Consider the following 27,845-nt stretch of genomic DNA (forward strand, 5'->3'; position numbering starts at 1 on the left):
TTCATTTCATTTGTCTTTATTTGCAATACAATATAAAATAGATTCTTTTGGTATGAGGATCTTGGAGATCTTATTTTTTACACCACAATTAAAACAAAAGTCACATACTTTTGAGTAAAGCCTCTGGACCATCCCAAGCACTGGAGCTGTAGCTGAGTTTCAGGTATTTTACGGACTTCTTTGGTTGCAATCTATTCGGTAAACTTCAGATATGCAGACTTGAACACTTAAGCTCCTAATTCAGTGTTGAAGCAACAAAATTAGAGAAGCTTGATTTCTAAGAACTGCAACGTATCCGGAATCCTCACCATTAACGGTAAAATTTGTGGGTATTCAATAACTCTGAAAAGCAGACAACTTTTATTTAGAAGCTTTAGACAACCTAGTAACAGAGGTTATCCTTCACTCAGTAACACTGAAAGAGATGCAGCGAGAACAAAAACTGAAATCCATTCTCAAACTTCCGTACAACAGATTTAACTTGCACTATCATCAGTCCCGTGCTTGTACAGACAGTGTGCATGGCAAGATTCAAAACAATACGCCAAACTAGCTCATCTACTGCAGCTCACTGTAGCGCTGAAAGTATTGTCTATAGTACTGAAAGTGTAAGCCATCCTCTACTGATTAGTTCCTCTACAGTGCTAGATATTGGATTAATCTCCACACAACAATTCTCACAGTAAACTTGGTTTCTAGCAGACTGACATCCATTTCCTCTTTACTTTCCTTTGAAGGAAGTAAGGCAACGTAAAAAAACGCTATGGAGAGTATGTACTTCCAGTACAAGTCACTGTAGTGTAAATAAAGAATTTTATATAGATATTCTAGCTCCCTAATTTACACAGAATACTAAATTCAGTTGCTGTTGGTAAAATACAAAAACAAAATAGATGTAAAAAAAGAGCAGCACTGAGCAAACTGAAGTACTACAGACTTCCAGTTTCTTAGAGCACAAGTCCCACACTTACACTTTAGGAATGTATATAAAGCAAAGGAGAAAAGAAGAATGGGATTTTCACAGTCGCAGCTGAAGTCGCTGCATTAACCTACCATGGTACAGTTTCCCTTTTTGAACTTCTGTTGTGTTTTTTCATGCAGCCATACAGAACAGAATACAAACCCAAACGTTGTTATTTTTCTCCTCACTTTTTTTCAGCATCGTCTTTGCCGCAGATTCTTGGTCCGTAACATAACGTAGGCTAGTAATGGCCGGATGGTTAAGTCTCGTTTTTAATTATGACTATTTAAATCAAGGTAGTTCCAGAAGAGAGTTGTTGGCAGAGTACTTAGACGCCTGGGTTAAAAGTCTTAGTATTTCAAATCTCTTGTTCTCCTCATGTGCTATATGGGACAGGCCTGTTTGTGTTTTTTTTTTTTTTTTTTTTTAAAGGTGGCAAGAAGTTGTTAATGCCTAGTATAAACAACGTGAAATCATGCTACATAAAATCATCCCCTAGAAATAGTCAGAACATGATTTTGGATGAAAAAACTCACTGTAATGTTTGTCAAAATCAACAGCTAATGGTTCAAGTAAAACAGATTCAGAGAAGTCTCTGCCTACACATCCTCTGCTGTTGTTTTCCTTTGCTAATGACAGTCATGAAAAATAAAGAGCTCTGTTCTTTCAAACATTAATCAATAGCACAGATCTAGTTATCTACCTTGAAGTCAACTTATGACATCAGGAGTTTTCCCATAGTGCTCATCAGCAGTTTCAAATAACAATGAGGGACAAACTCCCAGTGTGCCCAAAATCTCAGAAACTCCTCGTTTCGTACACAGAGCAAGACCAGTCCATTGTCAACAAGAACCCTACAAACAGAGCCAACCACTTCAGCTCTCCCTAATTCCACATCTCCACTGAACTCTGCCAGAGATGAAAGTGCACCATTCATCTTCAAAGTGGCCTTAATCATCAGCAGGGCTTCAAGTCTGCCTTGATAAACATCAAACCTCTTCCTATTGTGCTGATTCGTCACGGCCTGGTATTAGGCTAAACAACGTAATTCAACAATTCTTAATGCCCCATATCACCATGATACTTTTTTTTTTTGAACAGTTGGTATCACTGAGCTTTCAGAGGAAGAGCCAAATGTCTTACCTTTATACAGAAAGATTTTCAGTAATACAGTACAAAACTAAACAGAATTTATGTCTGAGTAATGAACATAGAAAACTACTATTGCAATTTTGTGGTGACAGCATAGAAATTTAACAATCATCAGAAAGCCTACAAAGGGCGTGTTTAGTTATAAAAGAAAGATTGTCTCAAGATAAAAATAGTGCTGACAGCTAAAAAGCTCTCTGTTGCAGCAATATACGCAGTAATGAGTAACAAGTTCTAGACGGTTTAAGCATTTCCCCAATACTGCAACACGATACATTTTTGTAACACTACTTTTACACGGGTTATGCTGCAGCAACAGTACACTTCTTAGTCGTTGGCACTATAAATTAACCATAAGAGAAGAAAGGCATTCAGTGATCAATGCGTGAGAATCCCTATTTGACCTGTTCTTTAGGTGTGGTTGAAATAAAAACCGAGGAAGGGGACCGTCCGTTCCATTCGGATAACACACCCTCCTTGAACATGAGATTCTTGGCAGGAAGCGGAACACCCGTATCTGCAGGAGAAGGCTGCAAGAGTGAACTTGAAGAACCAGCATCATGGAGCTGATCCAGTGTTGAAATACCTTCCTAAAAGCAATAAATAAATAAATAAAGGCATCTTAAAAACAAGAGAAATAATTAAGGATTTAACAGCTAAAATATAACAGGCTATTCCAATCTGCAAATAGAGTTAGTGTTTCTGAAATATGCTTAATCCAAATCACTTTGAAAGCAAAACCAGAACAAACAAAGGGCAGCAGGAAATAAGCACCCAGTTGCCTCGGCTGCATCTGTGTGCACATATTTAGGTTCCATGAAGCCTTCAAGGAGGCCTGAGTTTTAAAAATAAAGGGAAGACCTAGCAAATTGAATGTAAAGTTATAAAATCCAGAGGATAGCTACTGTGTCAGTCTGAGCACGTTAAACACTGCCACTATCTCATATTGTGCTTGGAGGTGTGCGTATATGTGTGTATACACACACACACACAGAGGCACTGACTTGATCATATTCTGAGTAGCTTTGTTTCCCAGAATTTTGGTTTTCTCAGCTTAAAAATCACTTCAGCACTTTTTTCCCCCCCTTCCCTATAAAGATCATCATCAAGAAAAGTGTATCATCCAAGAGATTAAGAAGAAATCTCTTGAGACTCATGGATGGTGTTAAGGTTTCAGACCTTTTGGGAACCTCCAACGTTCTCACGGGGAAACAGTTTCTAGGTCCCACCATCCATAACACTACCTTGGTTAAGTAACCTGCAAGATCCGTACCTTATTGGGAAGATTGAATTTTAGTATCACAAAGCGTAGGCAGCTAAGCAGATCCCACGTTACATGTTGACACACCTTGCTAGCACACATTTCCACACAGAACGATAGGAGGCTGCATAGCTGGCATTTCTCCTTGCTTGCAGTGCAAGGCCCCCGTTCTCTATCCTTGCTCTTAAAGATTCTCCCAAGGTATGTAGTTTTACATACTTATACTCATTCACCACCAGATGCTAGAAGATCTTAGGACAAGTGCTAGAGTATACTGGTGTAAGATACTGGTTAATGTATTTTATTTTTGCTAAGTGAACGCAGTTGACTTGAAATGCAGATAACATTTCAAAGCTCAGCACATTGATGGTTTGCAGAGATCTCCCTGACGTACCTAAGAAGCAACCAAGCAGCCACCAGAGTAGGCTGTATTATAAGTAACTACCCTGTCCCCACTCCCCCCCTCCAAAAAAAAAGTTGTATGGAAACCCAGAAATTAAGAGACAAAAATTTAAATAAGGCTAGAAGAATTTGAGGTTCACAGCACTTAATACAATTACTGGTTAGAGGAGGAAAAGAACAAAAACCAAAAAACACAACGATGTATGTTTTCGTACAACAAAGAATGGCAAAGAGGGCAAAAAACGATGACAGCATACAGAACAACTTACATCTTGACTATTCATCCTTACCTGGAATGAATGAACAAAATTAAGGACCTGCAGAGACAGCTTTCTGCTGGAATGTAAGAGTTTTTGAAGGCTGTCAAAAGTGAAAGAGAAGAATCTATGTTCAAATACAGAAAAATCAAAATGCGCACCATAAATTCACAACCTTCCAAAGGGCCTAAATTTATTCTAGTAAAGAAGTATGATGGTAACTTGCTCAGAAATAACTTTAGCAGTACCTGATATCATGTGACAAAATAAAAAGCTTTCGCACGGAAAGCTTGATGGTAATGTTATCACTGACAAGGCGTAGTGACGTGACTTAAGAAGCAGATTAGTGACAGACTATTAAAAGCAAGTTGACTGCTACAATAAAATCCCTAAGCCATGTTTTCAAGCTGCCTTTTATTTAGTCTCCAGAACCAAGGGGAAAAAAAGTGCACATCGTTGAAAGAGTAATCTTTCATAAAGAAAAGCTATCGTCAAAAGCAGAAGTTAGCTTGATCATAAGCCAGCACTAAGCTTAGGAAATAAAATGCCAAGATCAAAGAAACCTTACACCAAAGCTAAACACATTCTACATCAAAGCATTACTAGTAAGCTTTTTTTTTTTTTTTTTGAAGGGGATCAGTGGGTGCAGAAAGAAGGAAAAAAACCTGTGCTAGGCTAGGAAGGGGAAATGACCTGGAAGGCACACCTAAATTTACTACTTGTTTTTGTTGTTGTTTAGAAAGTTTGCTACAAAGAATTAATTTTCCACCTTGCACAAGTTTTTTAAAAAAAAAAAGGCTAATTTTACTACACCTAGGGACTACTAAGACTGTACATTACAGCTGGTATCTTCGAGCCAAAAAGCAATGCCACCACCTTACACACTTGAATAAGGTACTCTGACGATCAGCTCAGTTCTGCTCCTATAGTCATCGAGTTGTAGGTATTGTTTTTTGCAGAAGCTCTGGACATAATACACACAACTGTTAAACGTGTAGCTGGTAAAACACAGCTTACCTTTCTTTCCTACATAATCCGTGAGTGGCAATTTTTCTGCAGACTTTCTGATTCAACTCAGAGCTGAAGAGAGGAATGCCAAAGCATAATTCCAGGGGAACCCATTCCAGTTCTGTTGTGGGTACTAAAGAGACAACCAAATTTTAGGGAAAGACCAAGCAAGAATACTGATCCCAGAACCAGTTCTCTCAGATCAGGAATTTACTGGACAGTTCATACTTTCCAAGGCAATTAGTTTAATGAACTGCTCAAAGATTCAAGGGAATCTGAATTTCAGAAAGAACACTTAGTGTTGCACTTATCATCCTAGACAATAACTAACAACAAAGTGTTCAGAACCTTAAAAACAAGGCATCTTACCAGACTGAAAATGTTTAGTAAAGACACTTGTTATGCTTTTACCTTCAATGCTTTGCTTGACTGCAGAATCCATTGAGGTTTCTTCTATCACCATCTCAAACGACTCTGTACTCCCGTTTACATCAGATCCTGATGCTAGTTCAGCGTCTCCTAGAGATAAAATAATTCTTACATAAACATTTAGATGAATATAAGTTTAATTATCAACTGATGTAAGGAACTTGACACAGGTTTTGCCCAAAGGACATAGAGCTAATAAGCTGGAGGAAGGGATATGGAGAAATATAGGGTCTTACTGATTTTAGGACTGAAGAGCTACTTAGGGATCCTCAACACACCTATGAAAGACCAAGTTCTGGCATATAAAAATGACAATTTACCTTTTAACGTTTTTAAATGATTTTCTTCCTTCTGCTTGCTATCGTAGTGCAGTGATTTTCAGTCTGTATCTGCAGTGTCTGAGCTAGGCTCAAAGAACAATTAGGAAGCCTGTCTACTGCCAGAAGCTTTACACTTGAGGTGGGTTCCTCTCTGTGTTAGATGATATTTTGTAGAGTTCCAAATAAAAAATTTTAATCCTTTGTTCAACTTTGCTGAAGTGATTGTATTAAAATCAAGGGGAAAAAAAAAAACACCGTTAACTAACCTCTTCCATCAGAAGCATCGCTCAGCTTTCTGTTCGCATGCCGACTTGTAGGATTCAACATAGTGACATAGCCACAAAAATGCTGCAAGTCTACTTTGTTTCTCAGTATCTTCAAAGCTGTATGAATGCCCATGTTCACACGGGAGAAGTCTAGCAGAAAACGATACATATCTCAGTTTAATTTACCAAAATCCTCTTCCAAAGCCGTACAGTTCTACAGTTCTCTAGGCCAGGCTAAGTTCTTTAACTGGATTTTTTGTTGTCGTCTCCTGTAACGCTCCAAATAAGTAATAACATTGGTGGATATGGGGCAATACATTAGACAATGTCTGTCTGACACACAGTGGACCAGGTTCAGCTAGGAACAACCAACGTCCAGCTCTTTCAGTGCCACAGCCTTTTACAGAAAATTTGACACAAGACATATTCCACAGATCTGAAATTCTGAAGAACTACAGTAGAGTACTAAAGGGTAACGATGAGTTTCAACACTGACTTGTTCATGCTAGAACATAGCGATTCTGCCTTTGAGAATTTTTACCTACCACCATGTCAGAAAACAGACAGGCCAGAGAGGGCATATATAAAAGTAATGCATTTTAAACGTAATAAAAATGAAAGTAGGAAATTAGCTTTATTTCTAGTTGGCCCAGATTCTTCTGAATAGCAGCCTAAATAATTTTAGATTTTATTTCTGGAATTTCACTGTGAGGAGACCTCTCAGCTGGAAAGGCTATGGCCTCAGCTATCCAGTGTTCGTGTCCTACTCGCCAAGGAGTATGTCAGAAAGTTAATTCCTATGTTTTTAAAATCAGTTGAGCTAGCCAGACTTTGAAGGAGAATTTGCTAGCAAAGCTCCTCCTAGGGAGAGAAATCCTCCATAACAGTTCCTAGTACTACTAAACAAGATAACTTTGTTTGCTTTTGGTCCCACCTCTCATAGTTAATAAATGCTGAATAGAAGCAAGCCTTTGAGAAGAATACACAGAAAATTTATTTATACAGTTAATAAATACACACAAATAAAAATTGAGAGGTGTTTGTGGAAGTTACTTCTTTATGTCTGTACTGGAAGAGAAGACAGACCAGAAAACACATTCTATTTAGGACACAACATAGAATGGAGACATATCCCTAAGCTTGGAACAGATTTGTCAACGATTTAAACATTGTTTCAATTTTTCATCTGATTTGACCCGTAATTACAAGATAATTGGTATTAAAATTATTATCACAACTTTGCTGAACAAGGTAACATGCAGGAAAAATAAATATGGTGGTGTAGAGATTACACTAAAGAAAATTACCTCCTTGCTGCTCAGCTTCATCAAATGGAAAAGGTATATGCATGGTTTCTCCCATTCCATGCATGCCATGCCCCTGAACATCAATAATTCACATTAGACACAGAAAAATATACCATCAAGTTAGCTTAGCCCTACTCGTGCTCCCTTTTAAAGGGTACCAGTCATGCTGATGAAACAAACAGAAATATTTATGTATTAAAACTCTTGCTTAGCTAAAATAGACTGAATAAGATACCTGATCCTCCCCTCTAAAATGCATATGAATAAACACAGTGAAGTTAAACTTCATTGAAGAGGAGCGATATTTCTCTACAATTACTATTTATAAACAAATTTCATAATCATTGGGCATTTCTGAATGAAGACAATGGAATTTCCACCCCTTAAGCCTGGAACTTTTTTGAGCAGTCAAGGCTGCCTTCAACAATGTGCAATTTTATGTTTGCTACAAATATTAAACATCTATTTAAATGATTAATTCCAACAATTCAGCTAAACTGAGGAAATACTAACGGAAGCTACTCTACTTACCCAAATAGACAAACCCACTCTGTTTCTGCTGTTTGTGACAAACAGCATGCTTGGCTTTCCATAAAAGCAGTCATTAATTACCTGAACTGTAGTTTACCATAAGAACTGAATACTAAGCACTCCGAAAAAAGCGCATTTCTTGAAAAATAGCTCATATTTCCAGCCACCTCATATAAAGTAGCTACAGTCCAAAATGCTTGTGGACTCTTCAGTTGCATTCCAGACCCCTACATCCCCAACACGCCCACAAATCCACATTTCATCAAAACGCTGTTATGTCTGCCCATAAAGCAATAATGCACATGAAATATGCATTCAGTTCAAAACTTGTGTATTTACCATCTCTAAATCATAGCAGCGATGGCTACAGAAGTTAAACATTTTTCAGCTCCTGGCAAAAGCATAGCTCTCCTACATTCTTAATCTCCTCTACCATGCAACAGCTTTGCTCAAAATTACGTAGGTTTTCATCACTTATAGAGAGTACTCTGTACCTGAATTAGAACAGCTGAATGCGTTAGAGCATCATTCAGCATTGTGAGCACATTCGAAGTAGGAACCACTCCTGGGTCATGACCCCAAGATGTTATTAGTAAGCGATCATAACCCTGGAAGACAGAAGAAAACTTACAGCAGTAAAAGACTATCCAAGCACACACTGAAATACTAGTTAGGCTAATAACATATTGTTACAATTCTGAAGTTACTGCAGGTAATTACAACTCCATAGCGTTATACTTTGTTCCAAGTATCACTCATGTTCCTATTTCCAGTAAAGACAGAAGTTTGCCAACCTTAAAGTTAAGATGCTGGTTGGAGCAGGAGGTATCTGTCACCAGTCCCTACATGGCCCTTGCAGCAGACTCATAACAGATAGGAGATGAAAATAATCCCATATAATTTAAAAGCAAAATAAAAACAAGATAAACTAACACAGTCAAAAGAGAACAATGATATATCCACCCCAAAATACATATCCAAAGAGAAGGGACAGAGAGGCAAGAACGCTGACTGTGAAACAATTTTTACTTCTTAGTTTTCAAGATTGAAGTGCGGCATGTCTGCTTATCTGTAGGAGTTTGAGAAATGTCTCAACAGTTCCTTAAGAAAATGACACTGAAAAACAGTAGCAGGAGAGAAGTATCCCCATCTGTATACAGAGGTAAAGAAGGCTCTAACAAGCTTGTGATAATGCATGGTGTGAAATCACGCAGTACAGGAAAACCAGACCCATCAGCTTACTGAAAATACAGGTTACTATAGAAATTTTCCAAGGCTACCACACTGACTGCTTTTCATCAATGAAAATATGCAATCCATAACATGTACCACTAGTTCAAGCTACTGACTGACTAATGTTTGAGTAAAACTCTTTGCCAAGAGCCTTACAAAATGCCTTCTCCAGAAGACTCGATTCACTTAATCTTGGGCTGTTTTAAAACTAGTCTTACAAACAGAAGCAACCCACAAAACTTTTGAGATCAAAAAGGACATGACGGGGAAGGGAAGAGATATATGGAAGATGTTGGAAGAATGAAAAATGCATCTACAAATCCAGAGCCAGAGATGACTGCTGACATAGATATACCTTAGAAGACACATCCCTCTCTGAGTGTCTTCATGTTACTGTGATCTATTTAGCTCAAGTGTCTGCTCAGAACGAAGAGATGCAAACTGTAGAGACTCCAATTATAAATTTGAACAAGACTTTTGATTAGTTTATACTTCATGAACTCTGTTATCAGTGAGAGACAAACACTATTCAGTGTCTGCTACATGTCAAGTTAAAGTCAAGAGATATGATTTTTTGGTTCTGGCAAGTTTAGAAGCTGCCGTGACCACTCCCACCTAGGTTTGCCGAGCTACAAGATACCTAGCAGGACTTCTTTGTGAACGAACTAGACAGGACTTCTTTGTCCATGAACTGGACAAACCTGCACTGTCTTATGGAAATCCTTCCCAAAGCACTTTGTGTGTACTCAAAGGTTAGATGGATTCAAGGCTGGGAAGTACAGGGAGAGCAACTGCTCACTGCCGAGGTAAGACCTCCAGCCATAGCCTCTATATACACAAAATCACATACAGTTCAGGAAGTACTAGACCAGAACACGGGAAGGCTGGAAAGGTTTTAGGAGGAAACACTACGAAGCCATACAGCTACAGCCACTGCTAGAGACTGGCTACTGAGCCAAGTAAACCTTTTGCCCAACCTACTGTAATGTTTATTAAAATATTATGTCACTTAAACCGTAGGAAAAATTACTATTTCTCTGACTTCAACTGCTATCCCTTAATGCTTTAGTGTACTGCACACCTCTGAAACATTTAGAAAAAAGAAGAGGAAATAAATCCATGCATATGCTACCTGAAAAATATCTGGAAGTTTTCGAAGACGCGTTCCTTTAGAGAGCAAAAGAGAGGGTGGTCCTTGTCCAGTTATGTGGTAAATGTACAGCTTGAACCAAACTGAACTGACTTCTGGTATTGCAGGTCCAATATGCTGAAGAGAGATTATTCAAAACAATTAGAGCCTATTATTCTAATTCTTATATGTACAGATATAACAATCAGCAGTTCTCAATAAAAAATAAAGCTAGTTTTGCAGCACAGGAAGGAGCACAAATGCGTTAATTTTATAAGAAGAGATGATATTCTAGGTACTCGCTCTCTTGATACTAAGGTACTTTCTATGAATGAGTTCAAGAACAGTGTATCTGTCATTGATCCCACTCAAACAGGTAAACTGTTAATAAATTAAACTGAATGTAGTAAACATTCACATTTTACTCACTAAGCATTTTTAGACAAATTGAAATATTATTTTACGTGGCAATAATTATGTCTCTTCTGACGGGATACATGACAGACATACCTAAAACAAAAGTTAGAGGTATTTATATTACTGGACACTGTGTTTTTCCCCACAGTATTTTTTTTTTTACCTGGGGTGTACAGCTGCTAATAGGTCGAATTTCATTGGTGAGTGGTGCCATGGAAACCAGCAGAGTGTAATTTTTGTTGAGAACTCTGCTGCAGGTAGCTGGATCCAAGCCGAGCAAACTCTCACATCGTAAGAGGTCCAAGGGAAAGCCTGAGTTGAGAGTGTAAGACTCTTAAATTATCATTTGAGATAGAACATAAAACAAAGTATGATCTAAGATTTTCCATTCCACCCCGTCAAACCATGCATACAGTATTTTCCACAACTAAATTTTAAATTATACACAGATTTATTCAAGTTAATCCCAATAATTTCAGCAGTTCTGGTCATACAGAATTCCCTGGCACAGAGCTACAACTTGTTCCTCACCAACTGATCCCAGAAAAGAAGAACATGCAGAAATACTGAAGAAAGTTACTCAGCACCACAGGCACGAAGGATGAAGTAATGATGTTTTGGCTTCAAAATATTTAATTGAATAGGGAACACCAATTGCTTTGTAACACAGAAGCTTAATCTGAAAGATGAGTCCGTGGAAGTTAAAGTTAGAAGGATTTCCTTACAAGTATTCTCAGTACCGTTATTTGGTTGGTCGGGCTGCACAGCTTGTGCCCCTAGGTCTTTATTATGCCGCAGAAAAAGTATTGTGTTTCTCAGTGTAAGTGCATGATCAAAGTACCGCTGTGCTTCCCCTTCACCTGTGCTTTGAACCTAAACAAGAAGCAAAAATAAATACATATAAATGGCATGTTATTTCCATGAGCATCAATCACACAACAGGAAAAGATTAACAAACTAGCATTTTAAAGCTTTCTAACTAAATAACAACCCTGCAGGCTATATGCAAAGGTCATTCACAGCAACTGTTAAATGAAATTGAATCTTGGCCACACTAGTTGAACTGTCAAAACGTACACAGACACCTATAAATGTGAACCATGCCTCAGTCTTTAAGCAGGGATTTACATGTCCAGTCATCCTGGTCGGTGTAAAGGAATACAGCAAATAATAGCACAGTCTTGCTACATAATTCCAGAAAGACAATTGTAGACTTATCTTTAAAGGGTAGGTAGGTTAAACATACCAGCATATAATGGTTAACTTTTCCTACAAAAATTATACACAGATTTTCAGAAGTATATGAAGCACCGTACTAAACAGCAAGTAATTTCTATTTAACAAGCAAGCCCTAATGCAGGTGTACGTACAGATAGACTTGGGCAAATACTGCTCACAAACTCACTTTGCTCACCAGACACCACATTTCTGTACACATGAAAGTCGCAAAAGGTTTGAATGCTGCAAATCAGCAGCATTTTAACTGAAACACTTGGGTTCAGCATGATGAGGTTTGTGTTCGCAGCACTGTATTGCTAGATGAGACTCTTAAAGCAGTCTTATAGAAAACACAAGGTTTTTTTGGCCCTTTACACAAGTGCTGAAAAAGCATTTGGCCACACATGTAAAAGATTACCTTTTCCAGCTCTACTAAGAAGCTGTCAAGAGACTCGTCTGACAGTTTCCCAACTTCAAACATAGTAACTGCATGACTTTTCAAGTTCTGGAACAACAAAACAAAATTGTTTTAATTATTTGAAAAGGAAACATGCAAGCAAAAATTTTTAAGCAAATGTTTCTTAGCCACAAACAATGTAACAGTTTTTAAAAGTAATTAAAGCTGCATTATAATGAAGTCAAACTATTTTAAAACTTTACATACTCATTCTTAGCGTAATACAGTGAACAATTTTGACATACTGGTGAAAGATTTCCCATCATTAGAAAGGCAGTGAGAGTAGAATCAAACAGGAAGGCAATACGCTTTGTATGTCCACTAGACAGATTCAGGCTGCTCACACTGGCTGTTTCAGCTAATAAAGAACAAGAAAATAGATTATCACATTTGTTTTGTTTAAATACAACATCAACAAGTCATAAAACTACTTAAAAAAATCAAAACCCCTTAGTTAATGGCATACTAAGCACTACAGAATTCCCTTATCTTTATTAAAGTAGCACCTGAATGAGTATGTTCACATGTCGGTATCTTGGTATCAATTGATATCCATATACAGATTAGCCAAATAGAGTTTTCTCCCTGAAAATGAGGCTGAAGAACTACAAAACAAGACATAGACACCCCCTCCCCCCCGTATATTTCATATGAAAAAAAGCAATCTGCATTTCATTTGTTTCTAGAGCCCTTTACAGCCTGTGGCACTACAAATATGAAATATAACTGCTCCTAATGTATTAAATTCACTGAGTGCTAACCTGGATCATCTTGACTGTTGGTATCTGTATCTGTGGCTGATGACCCAGCTTCCTGTATAGGACTTCTGTTTTCCCCACTGTCCCATGAAAGCAGCATCTTTTGAGGATCCAAAGTACTCCTATTAATGCGAATTAAAATCCACATCTATAGGTCACCGTAGCACCAGAGAAGTATCTCCGCCTTCCAGTGCTAGTATCCCATGCACAGGCACGCCCAACACATGCCTTTCAATACCTCTAAGCCCTAAACCAGTCCAGCATGATGTCCCTCAGAGTCCTGCTTTAGCTTCAGCAGAAAAGTTTATTTGGTGGTTTGAAAATACCAGGTTTTGAACAACGGATCTGAAAAAATCAAACCACCTTCTTTCAAGAAAAATCCAACGGAGAAATCTAGTTCTCTTTGTTCTCACATTCTGAGTTAGCATTAAAGAAAAAAAACACTACATCTGAGCTTCAGTGGCTTAAGAGAAATTGAACTAAACAAAGTGCCTGACAACTCTTAAATAATTTAACTTGGCACCTCAATTCAGAGAGCCCTTTGCTTCATATTAACATCATCACTTTTGCAGTATTTGATATAGATATGCATAAAGAATGTCAGTGAAAGAACTATTCACAGCAAGCAAGCTTTATGTACGTGCACATTCACTCACAGCAGTACCAAGAGACATGGTCTCTGTACTAGCACAGTAATAGCTGTTATTTCTGAGCCCAGCACTTCAAAACAAGCACACGCTTGTCTGCTTCAAAAGCAAGCAACTAGGCACTTAGAAGTCAAAAAGCCTGCTCTGAGTAACGACAACAGAAGTAATAAATTGAACTTACAGGGTAAATTATCACCCTTTATCCTCAGATTTTAAAAAAAATCAAGTATTTTTGTCATTATACATATTAGAAAGCCAAGTGAAATCAACTATTATAGAAGTCAAAGAGAGCAACTGATAGCTCTACAGTCAGATTTAGGCGATAGCTTTCTCTTCAAAGAGAAAATAAGCTTTGTGAAAGAATGGAGACACTTACTTCAGTCTGTTTACCGAAGGAACATTCTTCCATGATGGATGAAGATTATCCAGGTTTATCACTTGGCCTTTTTTATGAGCAAAGCCTAACCGACAGTACATGGACACAGCATTCTGAAAAACCACACAAGCACGTAATAAGGAACTGCAATATGAAACCCTTCTATGAAGACAACTTTCAGGACAATGAGATTTTCACATCAAATAACATGTATGACACACATACCTTTACTAAAGATAAATCAATCTCTAGGACATTTGCAAGCTAAAAAGAAAAAAAAAAAAAGAAGAATCAACAATACAGAATTAAAAATGCAGAGTTATTTGCCACTTGTGGGCTTTGGCATCTTTTTATTGGCTTTGTTTCCTTATATTTGTTTAAATACAGCCTGTAATGGTAGAAGCAATTTTGCCTTGACCTAGACAAAATAGGAAAAATTGGGGGGAGTGTCATATGAAGTCTCATGATTGCTCCACTTCAAAGCATGCAAAAGTAATCTTAGGTTTTCTTCTACCGTGTAATTTCTAGGCTAATTGCGTGTATCAGCAGACATACAAAGAAGAAAATAAATCCTGGATGTATTTAACGGATATTTTTCAGGTACTTATTCACAAAGTTTTGAGAATCAGACATTATGAAAAAGGTATTTCATTAAAATTTAAGTACTTATGCAAAAGCTACATTCCTACTTTAAGCCAATACCTTACATATTTTCACTACTGGAGAAATTTTTATTTTTTTTTTAAATTCACACTAGTAAAAACAGAATCAATCCATTTAGGACAGAGAGAAAACAGATTTCTCCAATTCTATCTTGTACAGAACAAGCTACACAAGTCACCCCTGTATAAATTCACTCCAGCTGACACAGTTGCTTCACTGAATTGAAGGTGCACCTTTAGCCTGCAGCACTACCAAGTTACTTTCAATATTAAAGAATCCAGTTGGATCTCAAATCCTAGAAGTCTGACAATACTTACAAATAAAATCACTTGATAACTATCTGTATCTCAATCTTAAGTATCTCACCAGTGTGCTTTAGGCCCTTTCAAGTTTTCCCATCTCCCTCACACAAGGCAAGTTTTACTTACCTCTGCCACATTAGTGTGTTCGTCTATCGAAACAAATATCTTGTACAGGAGGGTTTCAAAGTAATCACCTTGCACTCTGTTCATCACAAAACCTTCAAGGGGCGGCACTGCAAAAGTTATTTGCAAGATTACAATTTGGTAATCTTTTTTAAACTGAAACTGCATAAAAACAGGCAGATAAATTTACACAGATTTAGTTTTCATGGTATCTATTTTTCCCCGGAGTCTGAAAGGATAAAAGCCTAAAGGTAGTTTACATGGTGTTAAAAATTCTCCTACTCCTTAAGAAAAGCAATGGTTGTCAGTGTTTTCTTTTAAAATCTAAAGCCACTCTGCCATGCATCGTCTTGCAGAGTCCTGCCCATCCACTACAGATAATTCCCAGTCAGCCAGCCAATAAAATGTTTTTCTAATGTGAAGGCAGGGGGTGAAGGGGACCAACAAGAACAAAAAAAAAAAAAAAAAAAAAACACTTCCACCCTAGGCTGAAAATCCCAAAGCTAATATCTAAGCAGTAATTCTGCAATTAGAGGACACTTTCACTTAACTGCTCTGTATTAGAGCAATGACACATAGTTCTGCATAGCTAGGTTCCAAGTAATGCCTCTTTGCATATTACACTCAGCTCAGAAACCCCTGAGACCTAGCACAGAACAATGAGCTGTTCAAAGGGCAGCCATACAGTGCACTGGTTTCAGCTCCCACCTAGTCCCCAGACACAGCACTTTACTATAATTAAGGTGACAAGACCATGAAGGATGGAACCAATATCTAGAAAAAAAAAAAGCTGCATCTGTTAAAAAAGCCACACAGGAATCAAAAAGTCACATCCCTTGGCAAGGCAGCTGTATTTCTTTACATTATTCTTCCTTTTCATTACAGACATACAGGAGGGTACTTATTAAGTCATGTCATGAATCTTTGAAAGAATCTCAGCTTACCTAGATATTTATATTAAAGCATAAAAATTCAAGTTGAATTAAGTCCCGTGTACAGTAAGAAAACGTTCTAATATGGCTGAAAAATACTTTGCTGGGAAAAGTTCTCATGGTTCAAATGCTTCAGGCAAACTCACACATACAGACAAGCAGTTTCCAAGACATACAACTGCAAGATAACTGAAATAGATCCAAGAAAACACAGCTATTATAGCATAAAAACATTGACTTACCTGCTATACAGCTATCGTCAGATATTGGTACATCGAGGTAAATAAATCCTTTGTTATACAAGCCTGTACAAACAAAAGCACATTGTTATAGAAAAAGCATTTTCCAGAGTACTGATGATACAAGTAGACTTCCCCACCAGTCAATTCAGAATTTAAAGCAATTTTTTCTATGAACCTGCACAGTACAATTTTACTTTGCAATGCGTGGATCAATGCATGTAATATTCAGCAGGTGTTACCCTAAAAACAGAGCTCTTTACTTGAGCTCTGATGCAGTGCACTTGGAGCTCTGTAACTATTTTCAAGATGACTGAGTACAGTAGAATGACCAGAAATTGAAGCAGCTAGATTTGGTAAAAAACAATCACTTCTCTCCCTGAAAGTTAACTTTGTTTTCACCACCGTCACTGTACTATCAATCAGTGTTATTCTGAATTAGTTTTGTCACCTGAGGCTGCTGGCTACATTTCAGTCCTGCTCTAACTCTGGGTAGAGCTTGCGTGCTTTGTAGCACGGACACAAACTAAGTCACATGAGCTCTGATGGTCCTCGCACGTCCTTCCCACAAATCTTCACAGAAAGTCTTTTTTATACAACTACGGAAATAAATTCCAGGGCACATCAGCACAAGGGATGACCAAAAGCACAGGAGACACAGGGAAGCATGGCATACAACATGGTGGATATCAAATAACACTTCCCACACGTGGCCATGATTTGAGCGCTAAGCGTTTGAATTGAGTTCTGCACAGTAGATGAGACAGGGAAAAGTTTTTAAGAAAGGGCAAAACATTTCAGCATGGTTATCTTAGAGTCTTCTACGGTCTGTAACAGCTGTGCTCTAACTGCAAAGCATAAAGCTAAATTACACGTATAAAATAAGCCCAAGTTATTGTCAGGGGTTTATTTGATATGACCCAGTATCACTCCATCTACATTATATTTGATAAAGCAGGGAAGAAATGTAATAATGAGAGAGAGAGAATCTGTGTATATATGAGCATATATACAAATCTACATACCCACATATACGTATATACTTATTTTCCCTCTTGTCCTGACTAGATTGATTCTGTTACGTACCTATGTACATACACACACTACATATAGCAAAATTACTCCAGCGAGAGCTTAAACAAGATGCACGCCGTACACCTACGACCAACTTGAACTCATGCTGCTACAACAGCTGTTCAGCGACGTACTCAGCTCTGCAAACCAGCGCACATCAGCAAACCAGCATGAACAGCTCAGGATGACATCACAATCCATCAACACACTAAGGATGCTTTTCACCGTCTCTCCTTCAAATTCAGTGCTCGTACCTGATACATTATTTACTGTACCCAAAACGTATTGATTTAGACAAAAACCTGCCCTCTTTCCCCATAAAATTCTACCCTACTAACAGTTCGCTATATTAATTGGCTATACAACATTCTTTTTCTACCCCTGAATTAGGTAGAAAGGTACATTGGATCCTTCTAAACCTATTTCCCTCCAAGCTTTAAGCCCTTTCCGCAAACAACACCAGGCCACATATATAGAAAAATCATTAAGTGTTTTTTGAATTCAAGTCTTCTTAAGCCCTACACTGTATTGGATCCACTGCAGAGCTTGTATTACACCCACCTTACCTTTTGTTTGTTTGTTTTTAAATTTCTGTTTTGTTCTGCTTCTGTAACAGGCAATGGAATTTGGCCTTAACTTCTAACACAGTTCCAATTGCCTGTAGTAAACCAAACATTTACAAACCAACTTCTCAAGGAAGAGTTTGTCAATGAATTTGTACTCCCTTGACTAATGTGATTTGTCTACAGCTGATGCTTCTCACACTGAAACAGGGAGAGACAGGCTTTTAGATTTGAGCTCCATTTTTGATGGTGTTCAAACAGTATGAAATTTCAAAACCTCTTCTTTGAAAAGCAAACAGAAGTGTTGACACCTGGGAGCATCGACTCTGCCATTTTTATTTTCTCTTATCCTCATCTTACCACCTTGCCCTTCCCCTCCCTTGATCTCTACTGTCACTTTGTAATGAAGGAATTTGTTAAATCATTTGAAATAGCACATCAACAGCTGCTAAAGGCTCACCCTTAAATAGTTTACAAGGTCTAGAACGTAGTCTGTACAAGCTCTTGAGTATTTTCCTCCCCATACTCTTATGCTACACTGTCTACAACCCTTTTATTCCTAGTTTTCAAACACTACTCTCAGAGTTTACTGATTCTGGCCAAGATTAAATAAAGAAAGAATGTCAGTCAAACACTTACTGTGAACTACATGGAAGTCTAAAGAACCAGCAAGCTGAGGACCTGAATCAATTATCTTATCGATAGCAGACTTCTCCGATGTAGTGCAAATCTAGGTGAATGAAATCTTGTTAGTCTGTTGGAGAAATAAGACTATGCAACTTAAATAATACCACTCAAAAACCACAAGTATCTCATGTTCAGATCAGTCATAAGAAATTAGAACACAGAACGTAACCATGCTCTTCAGCAAAATGCTTGCATTCACTGCATTTCCTGTTCAAGTCTTAAAATTTTCACTCTTGTCCCTGCACAAGATGCACAGGTAACAATGATTAATTGCGCAGGGGACAAATGAAGTCCACAGAGGTTTGCTCTTTAAAGCTTCTGAATCGAGTGTTCAACCATGCAACTGGAACCATTCTAGAAAGAGGTCAAACACAGTATCAAAGCAACTTGCTTCACGTTAACTATTCTGGATTGACGGTATGTCAGAATACAAGCAACTGCCGCCTGAGGTATTCCCAATGATAACAAAAAAAGATTTCATCACTGCTTTAAATACATTCCAATCTAAACAAACAAAAAATTCTGGAGAAAGAATTCAATCAATTAATTAGATCAAGTGACGAGCTGACCGTAGAGAAATTGTGAGAATGAAAGTAGAACAAGGAAGAAGCAGTAAGCCAGCTCACATGTTTTTCATGTGCAAATAATGAAGAAAATACGGAGACATAAGGTGAGCAGAAATGACGAAGATACATATCAAAGTCCTCTAGCATCCTAATTACACTGAAGGTGAAGATTTAGTCAAAAACAAGATGTCAGAGTTGAAATATGAAATTTAAGAGAAGCTATTTTGCTGCATGTTCGCTTCGGTTGCCACAGTTAGGCTGACCCAAAGCAACCTCGGCACTGCACACAACACAGAAAGTACAAAGGAGGGAGAGGGCAGAATATGCTGAAGAGAACAGCCACTTCTACTAGTTCCAGTCTCTCTATCCATTAAAGAGTTGTTACAAACCTCCAACCTGCAACAGTCTTTGTGCAGAATACTCAAAAGGAAGCCCATTTTCAGGGTATTCAGCCAAAATTAGGGATGCAAGCTGTACTCACGTACCTTGATGTCATCCTCAGTGATGTAGCCAGACTGCACAACCCACCAAGCCTCTATGGCTATTTCCACGGGTTTCACAGGTAACAGATCACGGGCTGTTTTCCTTCTGAAAAATTTCTGCAGTGGTACAGTCCATTTGAGATAGAAATAAGTAGCACTTCACACGTGCAGACAACTGTTTACCTTTATAAAACCTGATTTTATAAGCATCCATTTTTAAGTACATTATATCCACAGACTGGACACACACAAATACTTTTAATCTTGTCATTTAGTAAAAGCACACGCTTGTTCAGAAACAAATGTGCTTCCCTCCTCCCTCACATCATATGAGAATGAGAAGGAAAAAAATGTTTCCATGTGATACTGTCAAATCTTCACATAAAACTGTATTCTATGTGCCATTAATTAAAAACACTATTCAAACACATCAAGATTGAGTCCAAAAACAGCAGTATACAAGTGGTATATTTTAAGAAGTTCAACAGTATTAAAAACGATTTTAAGAACATAGTTTATTTACTTTAAAAGACCGAGTACACCGCATTCTCAATCAGCATGATGCCATAAAAGTACAGTGAATTCCAATCCAAGAAAGAAAACCTAAAGGGTACTGTTTACTGACAGCTGCCTTTCCATTCTCTTCCACTGCATAGCCATTACTTTTTGGTTCACTTTGTCAACTTCGTATTTTGGTAAACACGCTTTGGCTGAAGGAGTACCATGAAGCTACTGGGAGAGTATTTTGTAGAATCATAAAGGTTAGAAAAGACCTCCAAGATCACCTGGTCCAACCATTTATGAGTTTCCTGGAGAAAGAAAAGTCTGTTGCAAACTGAAAGACCTATACGGCTATCAACAGCCATCGCAATGTTTTCCACAGTTCACATGCAGGGCTGCTTGTTCAGGCGCACTGCTGCTGCTGCCTTAGGGAGCAACACGCGTACCACAAAAATGCACTCCTAGTTGGAGAACGGTCCCAGAATGAGTTCTGCTCTCAGCTGCACCCATAGAAACACGGGATAATTCTTCCAAAACCAACACCACCATTCCATATTTATAGTGGCCAGGAAATATTAGCTACCTGGTGCCACGGAATAAATACATCTCTGAAAATATGTTAAAAGAAGTAATGCCGCATATCCTTGTCTTTAGTGTATTTTAATTTAAAAGTTCTTTATTAATATCACAAAGCGGAAAATAATTAGCAATACAGTATGTTGTGTTTGGTTAGACATTATTAAAATTAACAAGGCCCATGAAATGTTTCCATTCCCTATCAAAGAATATGCTACGGGTGAGGGGAAGTGGGGGAGGGAAGGAAGGGAAAATCAAAGACAACCTCACCTTTGAAGATCTACATTGGTTCATTAGATCTATATACTGGTTTCTTCCTATACCAAGAAGTCTTAGACCTGAAAAATAATTAAGTTTTTATTTCTCTTAAGGGTTTAAGATGAAGATACATAAAACATTCTTCAAAGAATCAGGCCTACTTCACTTATTCTTTCTTCCCAAAATAACAGAAAACCTCAAGTCAGTTCTAACTAAATTTGACTGAGAATCACGTGCATCTAAAAACCACAACCTATCCCCATTTACTTACTCTACAAAGGTTTAAAAAAAAAAAAGATCCCATTTCTCTCAAGTTACAGGGTAGCATGGAATAATCTAACCCCTTTCTCCTTGGCTCTTACATCAACAGTTAATAACTATGCTTCAGATCAAGAGGACTAAAGTTGTACCTGATTTTGGTTGATAGCTTTCTTTCCCCAGACTAAAACCACACCACGCAGTGGATTAGAACTCTGTAAGCTAAGAATTAGAGCACAAAAGGCCATATAAGCCTTTAAGGAAGATGACTAACAACTATTTGAGTTAAAGTGAATCAGGATTTAATTCTATAACCCCTAGCCTTCAATCACTAACAATCTGCGAAAAGATACAAGAAAACTGCTCAAGCAGTTTTGAGCTTTGACCCATGTTCTGTCTCAGTTTTACGTCCAGCTTTCTGGTTTGACACTAGTTTTATTAAAAATGATAATGAAGATACGCAATTTACTTCCGTCATTGACTCACAGCTGCTGTTAAAATAATAGGATCGGTACGAAAAAAAACAAAGAAGCCTTTCTTGTCTGCAGACTCCTGAGCAGCATTAGATTTCCAAGAACCTACGTCATGCTGAGCAAAAAGTTTCTTATCTGTTTCCCCAGCGTGAACATTAAATAGAGGCAAATTAGTACAGTTAACTCAAGGTTTTGTGTTGTTTAATAAAAATAAAAACTGCTCTCCAAAGCTGCAGACTACTCCTCACGTGACTGTACGTTTTGCTTGAAGAGAACCATATAAATGCAAAGGGAAGGTGAGAAATGAAGCACATAGCTATAAATAACTTCTCAGTGGCAGGTTTCAGTAACACCCTCCCTGTGTCAGCAGTCTGCATTTTCCTCTGTAAGACTTGTCAGCAGGCTATCGCTCTGTTCTCCTTCAAATTCAACACGCGAGGTTGCATTTTCACTTCCCTAATCAGCCCTTCTGGTGCCCACAGCAGAAAGCAAGACAAAAACAGCTGGGACATCCAAAGGTATCACAGAGTAACATTTTTGTACGCGTTCCTCTTTGTACGCTGATGTTAATTCACAGGAGTGCCAACAGCCTTTTGGGGACTCCCCAAAGCTTTCTACCCAACACACACCAAAAAACCTACTAGGAAAGCATCAGCTCTGCTTGCTGACGCACAACAGCCAGGGAGCCTTTCCACCCAGAAGTCCCAACAAACAGGAATGCACCACAGACAAGGACAGACGCTGCACAAGATTTTGTACCATGTCTATTTGTACCCAAATTAGCCCAATTCTTGTGCTAACCATACGGACAGCACTCCGCATGCTGAGCACATGCTCCTTGACACCACTATTTAAATGCTTCTACACCTTCACTCACACCCTTGTTTCCAAGCAAACAGACGCCCTGCAAATCAACTCCAGCTCCTTGAAAGCAGCAATGCAGCGAGAGAATACTTACAGTCAGCAGCAGTGAAGTTGGGTAGCGAATCATAGCTTTTCTCACTGTTCATTATATCCTTAAAAAGAAAAGAAAACTTAGTTCCAACAAGAAAGTCACTGCTTCAGAGAAGCAGGTCCAAGAATCACTCTGTCTTGTAAAAAAAAATTGAAATTAAAATAGAAATCTATTGAAGTCATTGTATCGGTTCTGGCTGGGATGGAGTTAATTTTCTTCGTAGTAGAAAACGTTTTGGATTGGTGACCAAAACAATGTTGATAATACACAAATGTTTTAGTTATTACTGAACACTGTGCTTACACAGCCTCAAGGTCCTTTATGTTTCTCACAGCGCCCTGCCAGCGAGGGGCTGGGGGTGCCCCGGGAGCTGGAGGGACACAGCCAGGACAGCTGGCCCCGAATGACCAAAGGGATGTTTGTAACACACGATGGCACGTTCAACAAAAGCTGGGGGAAAGGAGGAGGAAGGGGGGGATGTACGGAGTTATGGCATGCGTCTTCCCAAGCAACCATTAATCTCGCTGAGCCCCGCTTTCCTGGAAGTGGCTGGACATCTGCCTGCCACTGCGAAGCAATGAATGAATTCTTTGTTTTGCTTTGTTTGCAGGAGCAGCTTTTGCTTTACCTAGCAAGCTGTCTTTAATCTCAACCCACAAGTTTTCTCACTCATATCCTCACAATTCTCTCCCTCATCCCACTGAGAAAGCAGCAAGCACCTGTGAGGGGTTAGCTGCCTGCTGTGGTTAACCCACACCAGCCAGTTAACTTCCCAGACTTGCCAACTGCTTGACTACTCATCACAGAATAAGTTAAATACACAAAAAAATATACTTTGGTTTGACGTAAGCTTTAAAAAGCTAAAAACGCTGATCTACAGAGCAATAAGGGTGAAATCCTGTATCTGTCCTCACAACAAAAAACAGCACAGGAAATTGCTAACCAATAATGCAGAATAAGCTAGGAACTAAACAGCTATAAAGCGTACAATCGCTGAGCAGAAAATAAACAGTCGCTTCCGACATCCAAAGAGAATAAAAGAAGATTGCCAGTGTGTGACAGAAAACAGAGCCATCTTAATTCTCAGAGAAGAAATCTCTAATATGGTCAACTATCATTTTTGAAAAGAAAACAACTCAAACCTGTGTTGTTTTTTTAAACAGAATTCCCTTTGTTCTATTAATCAAACAGTTTGGTTTTGTTTTTTTGTGCAAATGAAGAGTCACAAATACCAAACATCGAAAGAAAGACTGGCCCGCTCAGTGTCCTGTGACAAAGTCCAGTCCTTGAAAGGTTTCCAGGGGCACAAGGGAAAAAACTGCAGGTACAAGGAGTTGCCCGGAAACTTTCCTTACCTGCAGCTTGTTAGCAGATCCTACCCAAAGCAAACAAGCCCCGTGACACTGCCCTGCATGCACTACGGGGCCAGCTCTGCTGCCTCTAGGACAGAACACAACATTTTCTCACCCCGGTTTTGTGCTCACCTCCATGATGCCGGTGTAATAGGAAAACGGTGTTACCCTCAGCCCCTTAACCATGATGTCAGACAAGTGGTAAGGGTACAACATCAGGTGATCCCGACTGTATTTCAGCAGATCCTCGTAGTATTTCCGCTCGTCCTTCTTGACATGCTTAACTACAAGAAAAGGGGAGAAAAAGTCATGAGGTTTATTAAAAAAAAGTAAAACATCACAGCAGAAGGATCAGAAATAGCAAAATGTGGATTGACAAAAGTAAAAACCGAACAAAGGAGTGGTGCAGGGCATTCGGCACCCATTCGACACACACGACGAGCACTCTCAGAGCCTTTAAGGACCACTTCAGAACAGAACAGATTTATTTCACAGGTTACCACGAAGTGGCCCGCTGAGAGAGAACTCACACAGGCTCTGGAAATTACCATTAATTAGTGAAACCTTTATCTACGACAGAAAGAGGACTTGATGCGGTCAATACGGAATACATTGGAAGTGTGCAAACAAGTCATAACCAATAGCTCCTAAGAGCCAGGCTTTATTTTATTAGCCAAGGCCACTGTAACAGCTCTTAACTTCTTGGGAAAGGGCACAACAGGAACTTGCTCACAGCTGCAGTAGGAATCCAGCTGCACCCGCCAACTCGGTAACCTTACGAAGCGCTTTGCTGGAAAAGCAGCCAGGTAGACCCAAAAGTAACGCTTTTTCTTGACGTTTTATCATTTAGAAGGATTTATTTTCAGGGAGGGACCTTGAAACGGGGCGAGCTCTTGCAGCTTCTCAGCAAAGAGCCTTCCATGAGGCAGGATCGGGTAGCAGCTGGAAGTTGTTTTGTTTCTCTACTCACCTAAGTTATTCCGGTACCGCAGCTGATTGCGGATGCTGTAGAGCACAACCTGCCTTTCATACTCCCTCTGAGAGTTTCCGAGACCCTTGAAAAGAAGAAGACCTGTCAGCTGGCACGCACAAAACCTGTCTTAGTGAAACCACTGCAGAGCGTCTCATACAGAACCAAATGCAGGCACTTGTCATCATTCAGCAAGTCCCCAGTTCATTACAGTGATAGCAACTTCAGTCCTGGCACAAGGTCAAGAGTATTTTTGGTGAAATGGGTCCCTCCACACAGGACGTGGAATTAAAACGGCAATCTTTTATTGTTTTTCTGTTCCTAGAACCACTCTGGTCAAAAAAGGAGCCTCTCATCTTCAAATCGAAGGTTAAAAAACTCGTTTTTGATTACAGGAAGCACTGAGCATTTTACGAAGCAGTCAGCACCTTGCAGCCTTGAAGAAGCGCCCCGAATTAGTGCAACAGGAATCTTTACTTGTCAGTGACGTGGAGTTACAGCTGTTGCACATAATATAAGCTTAGAAGTAAAAAAAAAAAAAAATAAAAAACTTCACTGGTAACTTCACAGGAGGAGGCAACCAAGTGATTTTAGGTCACAAGATGAAGGCGTAAGCACAGCACTGTACTCGACTATCACGAAGCAAGATAAAAAGCAAACTTTGCTTGATGCTTTAAATGCCTTATTTCCGCAGCTGCCCTGCGAAACTCCCCGCATTATTCCTCTACTCTGCGTCTGGTAAAAAAGCGGGGAGGTTTTCTTCTCCCGGTTCCCTCAGCTGAAGCTCCTATCCAAAAGAGATCCTTAGACAGAAAGGTGTTTTGCTGCGTGTACGGGACAAAGAAGTGCTGCAGAGCCAGGTACTAGAAAAGAAACACGCTCGGTATCACAGCTGGGGCCCACGACCGGACACCCAAAGAGAGATCCAGGCGCTTTCTCCGAGCACAAAAGCCGGCAGGAATCGTTTTCCAGCCCTCCAACAGCGCTGGGCCCTGGGGCTGAGCCGAGCACCTCCCTTTCCCCTGACACGCTGCCTCCCCGCCGCAAACCAAACCTTCCCGAGGTTTCCTTTTCCCCGAGGTTTCCTTTTCCCCGAGTGGCTCCCACGACGCTTCCCTGCCGACGGGGCGCAGCAGCGCCGGGCGCTGGGGACAGAGCCCTGGCTCAGGGCGCGCTGCTCCCTGCTGGGGCGCCCGCCTGGGGCTGGGCTGAGAGCACCCCCGCACCCCCAAGGCCTCCTCTCACCCCACCCAGACCCCAGACCACTCCTACATGCCCCTCTATTGCCACCCAGACCACTCCTATATGTACACCACATTCCTCCCTTACAGACCCCACAACACACCTGTAAGCCCCGCTCCCCCCCCCAGACCCCAAACAACTCCTACAAGACCTACTCTCCGCAGGCCCCAAACCACTCCTATAGGCCCCTTTCCCCCCCCCAGACCCCAAACCACTCCTACGAACCCCACTCCCCCTACACAGCCCCCTAACCACTCCTATATACCCCTCTCCTCCCATACTGACCCCAAACCAGTCCTCTACACCCCATTCCCCCCTCACAGACCCGAAACCACACCTGTAAGCCCCACTCCCTCCACACAGCCCCCTAACCACTCCTATATTCTGCAATCCCCCCATACAGGCCCCAAACCACTCCTATAAGCTCTTCTCCCCCCACGCAGACCCGAAACCACTCCCATACACCCTATTTCCCCCCTTACAGGCCCCAAACCACTCCCATACACCCCATTTCCCCCATACAGGCCCCAAATCTCTCCTATAAGCCCCTCTCCCCCCAAAGAGACCCCGCACCACGACTACACGCCCCATTCCCCCTTACTAACCCCAAACCACTCCCACACGCCCCTCTCCCCACTTACAGACCTCAAACCGCTCCCACATGCCTCTCTCCCACTAGACCCCAAATTCCCACTAGACCCCAAATCACTTCTGTAGGCCCCTCTCCCTCCTCCAGACCCCATACTACTCCTACACTCCCCTCTCCCCTCACGCAGACCCCAAACCACTCCCATACACCCCACTCCCCCCTTACAGACCCCAAACCAGTCCCACACACCCCTCTCCCCTCCTGCAGACCCCAAACCACTGCTACACACCTCTCTCCCCCCACACAAACCCCAAACCACTCCTATACGCCCCACTCCCCCCTTACAGCCCCCAAACCGCTCCTATAAGCCTCGCTCCCCTCTCACAGCCCCCAAACCACTCCCACACGCCCCTCTCCCCACACACAGCCCCTCTCTCCCCTCACAACACCCCCACACCTCTCACAACCCCCTCACACCCCCTCTCTCCGCACCGAGCCGCCCCCCCCTCCCCGGGCTGTACCTGCTTGACGCTGGCCGGCAGCCGCGCCCAGGGGTAGTTGTGGCGGATGTGGAACTCCACGTCGATGTTCATGGCGAGGGGGCCCGGCCGCCGCCGCCGCCGCACCAGGCCCCGCCGCCGGGGGGCGCCGCAGCCCCGGGGCCGCCCCGCCCGGCCCGGCCCGGCCCGCTCCGCTCCGACCCGCTGCCGCCGCCCGGCCGCTTCCGCGTCACGCCCCCGGAAGTGGGGGCGTCACTTCCGGCGGGGAGGAGGGCGGGGGGGGTGGGAGGGGCGGGGGGGGTGGGAGGGGCGGGGGGGGTGGGAGGGGCGGGGCCCGGGGTTTGTCAGCGTGTGCTGGTCGGTCACAGAGTCACAGAATCATCTAGGTTGGAAGAGACCTCCAAGATCACCCAG

At 40.7% G+C, this 27,845-nt stretch overlaps 1 protein-coding gene across 1 annotated transcript; it reads right to left on the bottom strand.

Annotated features, from left to right (window-relative positions):
- FAM91A1 (family with sequence similarity 91 member A1) lies at window positions 1–27,618 on the bottom strand. Its single transcript, XM_083825212.1, has 24 exons — window positions 27,453–27,618; window positions 25,101–25,185; window positions 24,263–24,414; window positions 22,782–22,839; window positions 21,105–21,172; window positions 19,761–19,874; window positions 18,662–18,752; window positions 16,389–16,451; window positions 15,218–15,324; window positions 14,352–14,390; window positions 14,127–14,239; window positions 13,107–13,225; window positions 12,591–12,703; window positions 12,307–12,393; window positions 11,411–11,543; window positions 10,834–10,982; window positions 10,257–10,391; window positions 8,386–8,499; window positions 7,361–7,433; window positions 6,054–6,203; window positions 5,450–5,557; window positions 5,048–5,171; window positions 4,064–4,133; window positions 1–2,700 (listed from the first exon to the last, which is right to left on the bottom strand). The coding sequence occupies exons 1-24, from the start codon at window positions 27,522–27,524 to the stop codon at window positions 2,506–2,508; spliced, it is 2,532 nt and encodes an 843-aa protein (XP_083681338.1). The 5' UTR covers window positions 27,525–27,618; the 3' UTR covers window positions 1–2,505.
- Window positions 27,619–27,845: the final 227 nt, after the last annotated feature.

This window comes from Anser anser, assembly GCF_964211835.1.
Source record: "Anser anser genome assembly, chromosome: 2".
Classification (NCBI taxonomy): Eukaryota; Metazoa; Chordata; class Aves; order Anseriformes; family Anatidae; genus Anser; species Anser anser.

Excerpts from the sequence above, each read along its gene's own strand:
- FAM91A1 (XM_083825212.1), bottom strand. The coding sequence starts at position 27,524 with ATGAACATCGACGTGGAGTTCCACATCCGCCACAACTACCCCTGGGCG. Across the intron at positions 19,875-21,104 it reads ACCAATGTAGATCTTCAAAG|AAATTTTTCAGAAGGAAAAC; the intron begins GTGAGGTTGTCT and ends GTACCACTGCAG. Across the intron at positions 7,434-8,385 it reads ATTCAGCTGTTCTAATTCAG|GGGCATGGCATGCATGGAAT; the intron begins GTACAGAGTACT and ends ATTGATGTTCAG.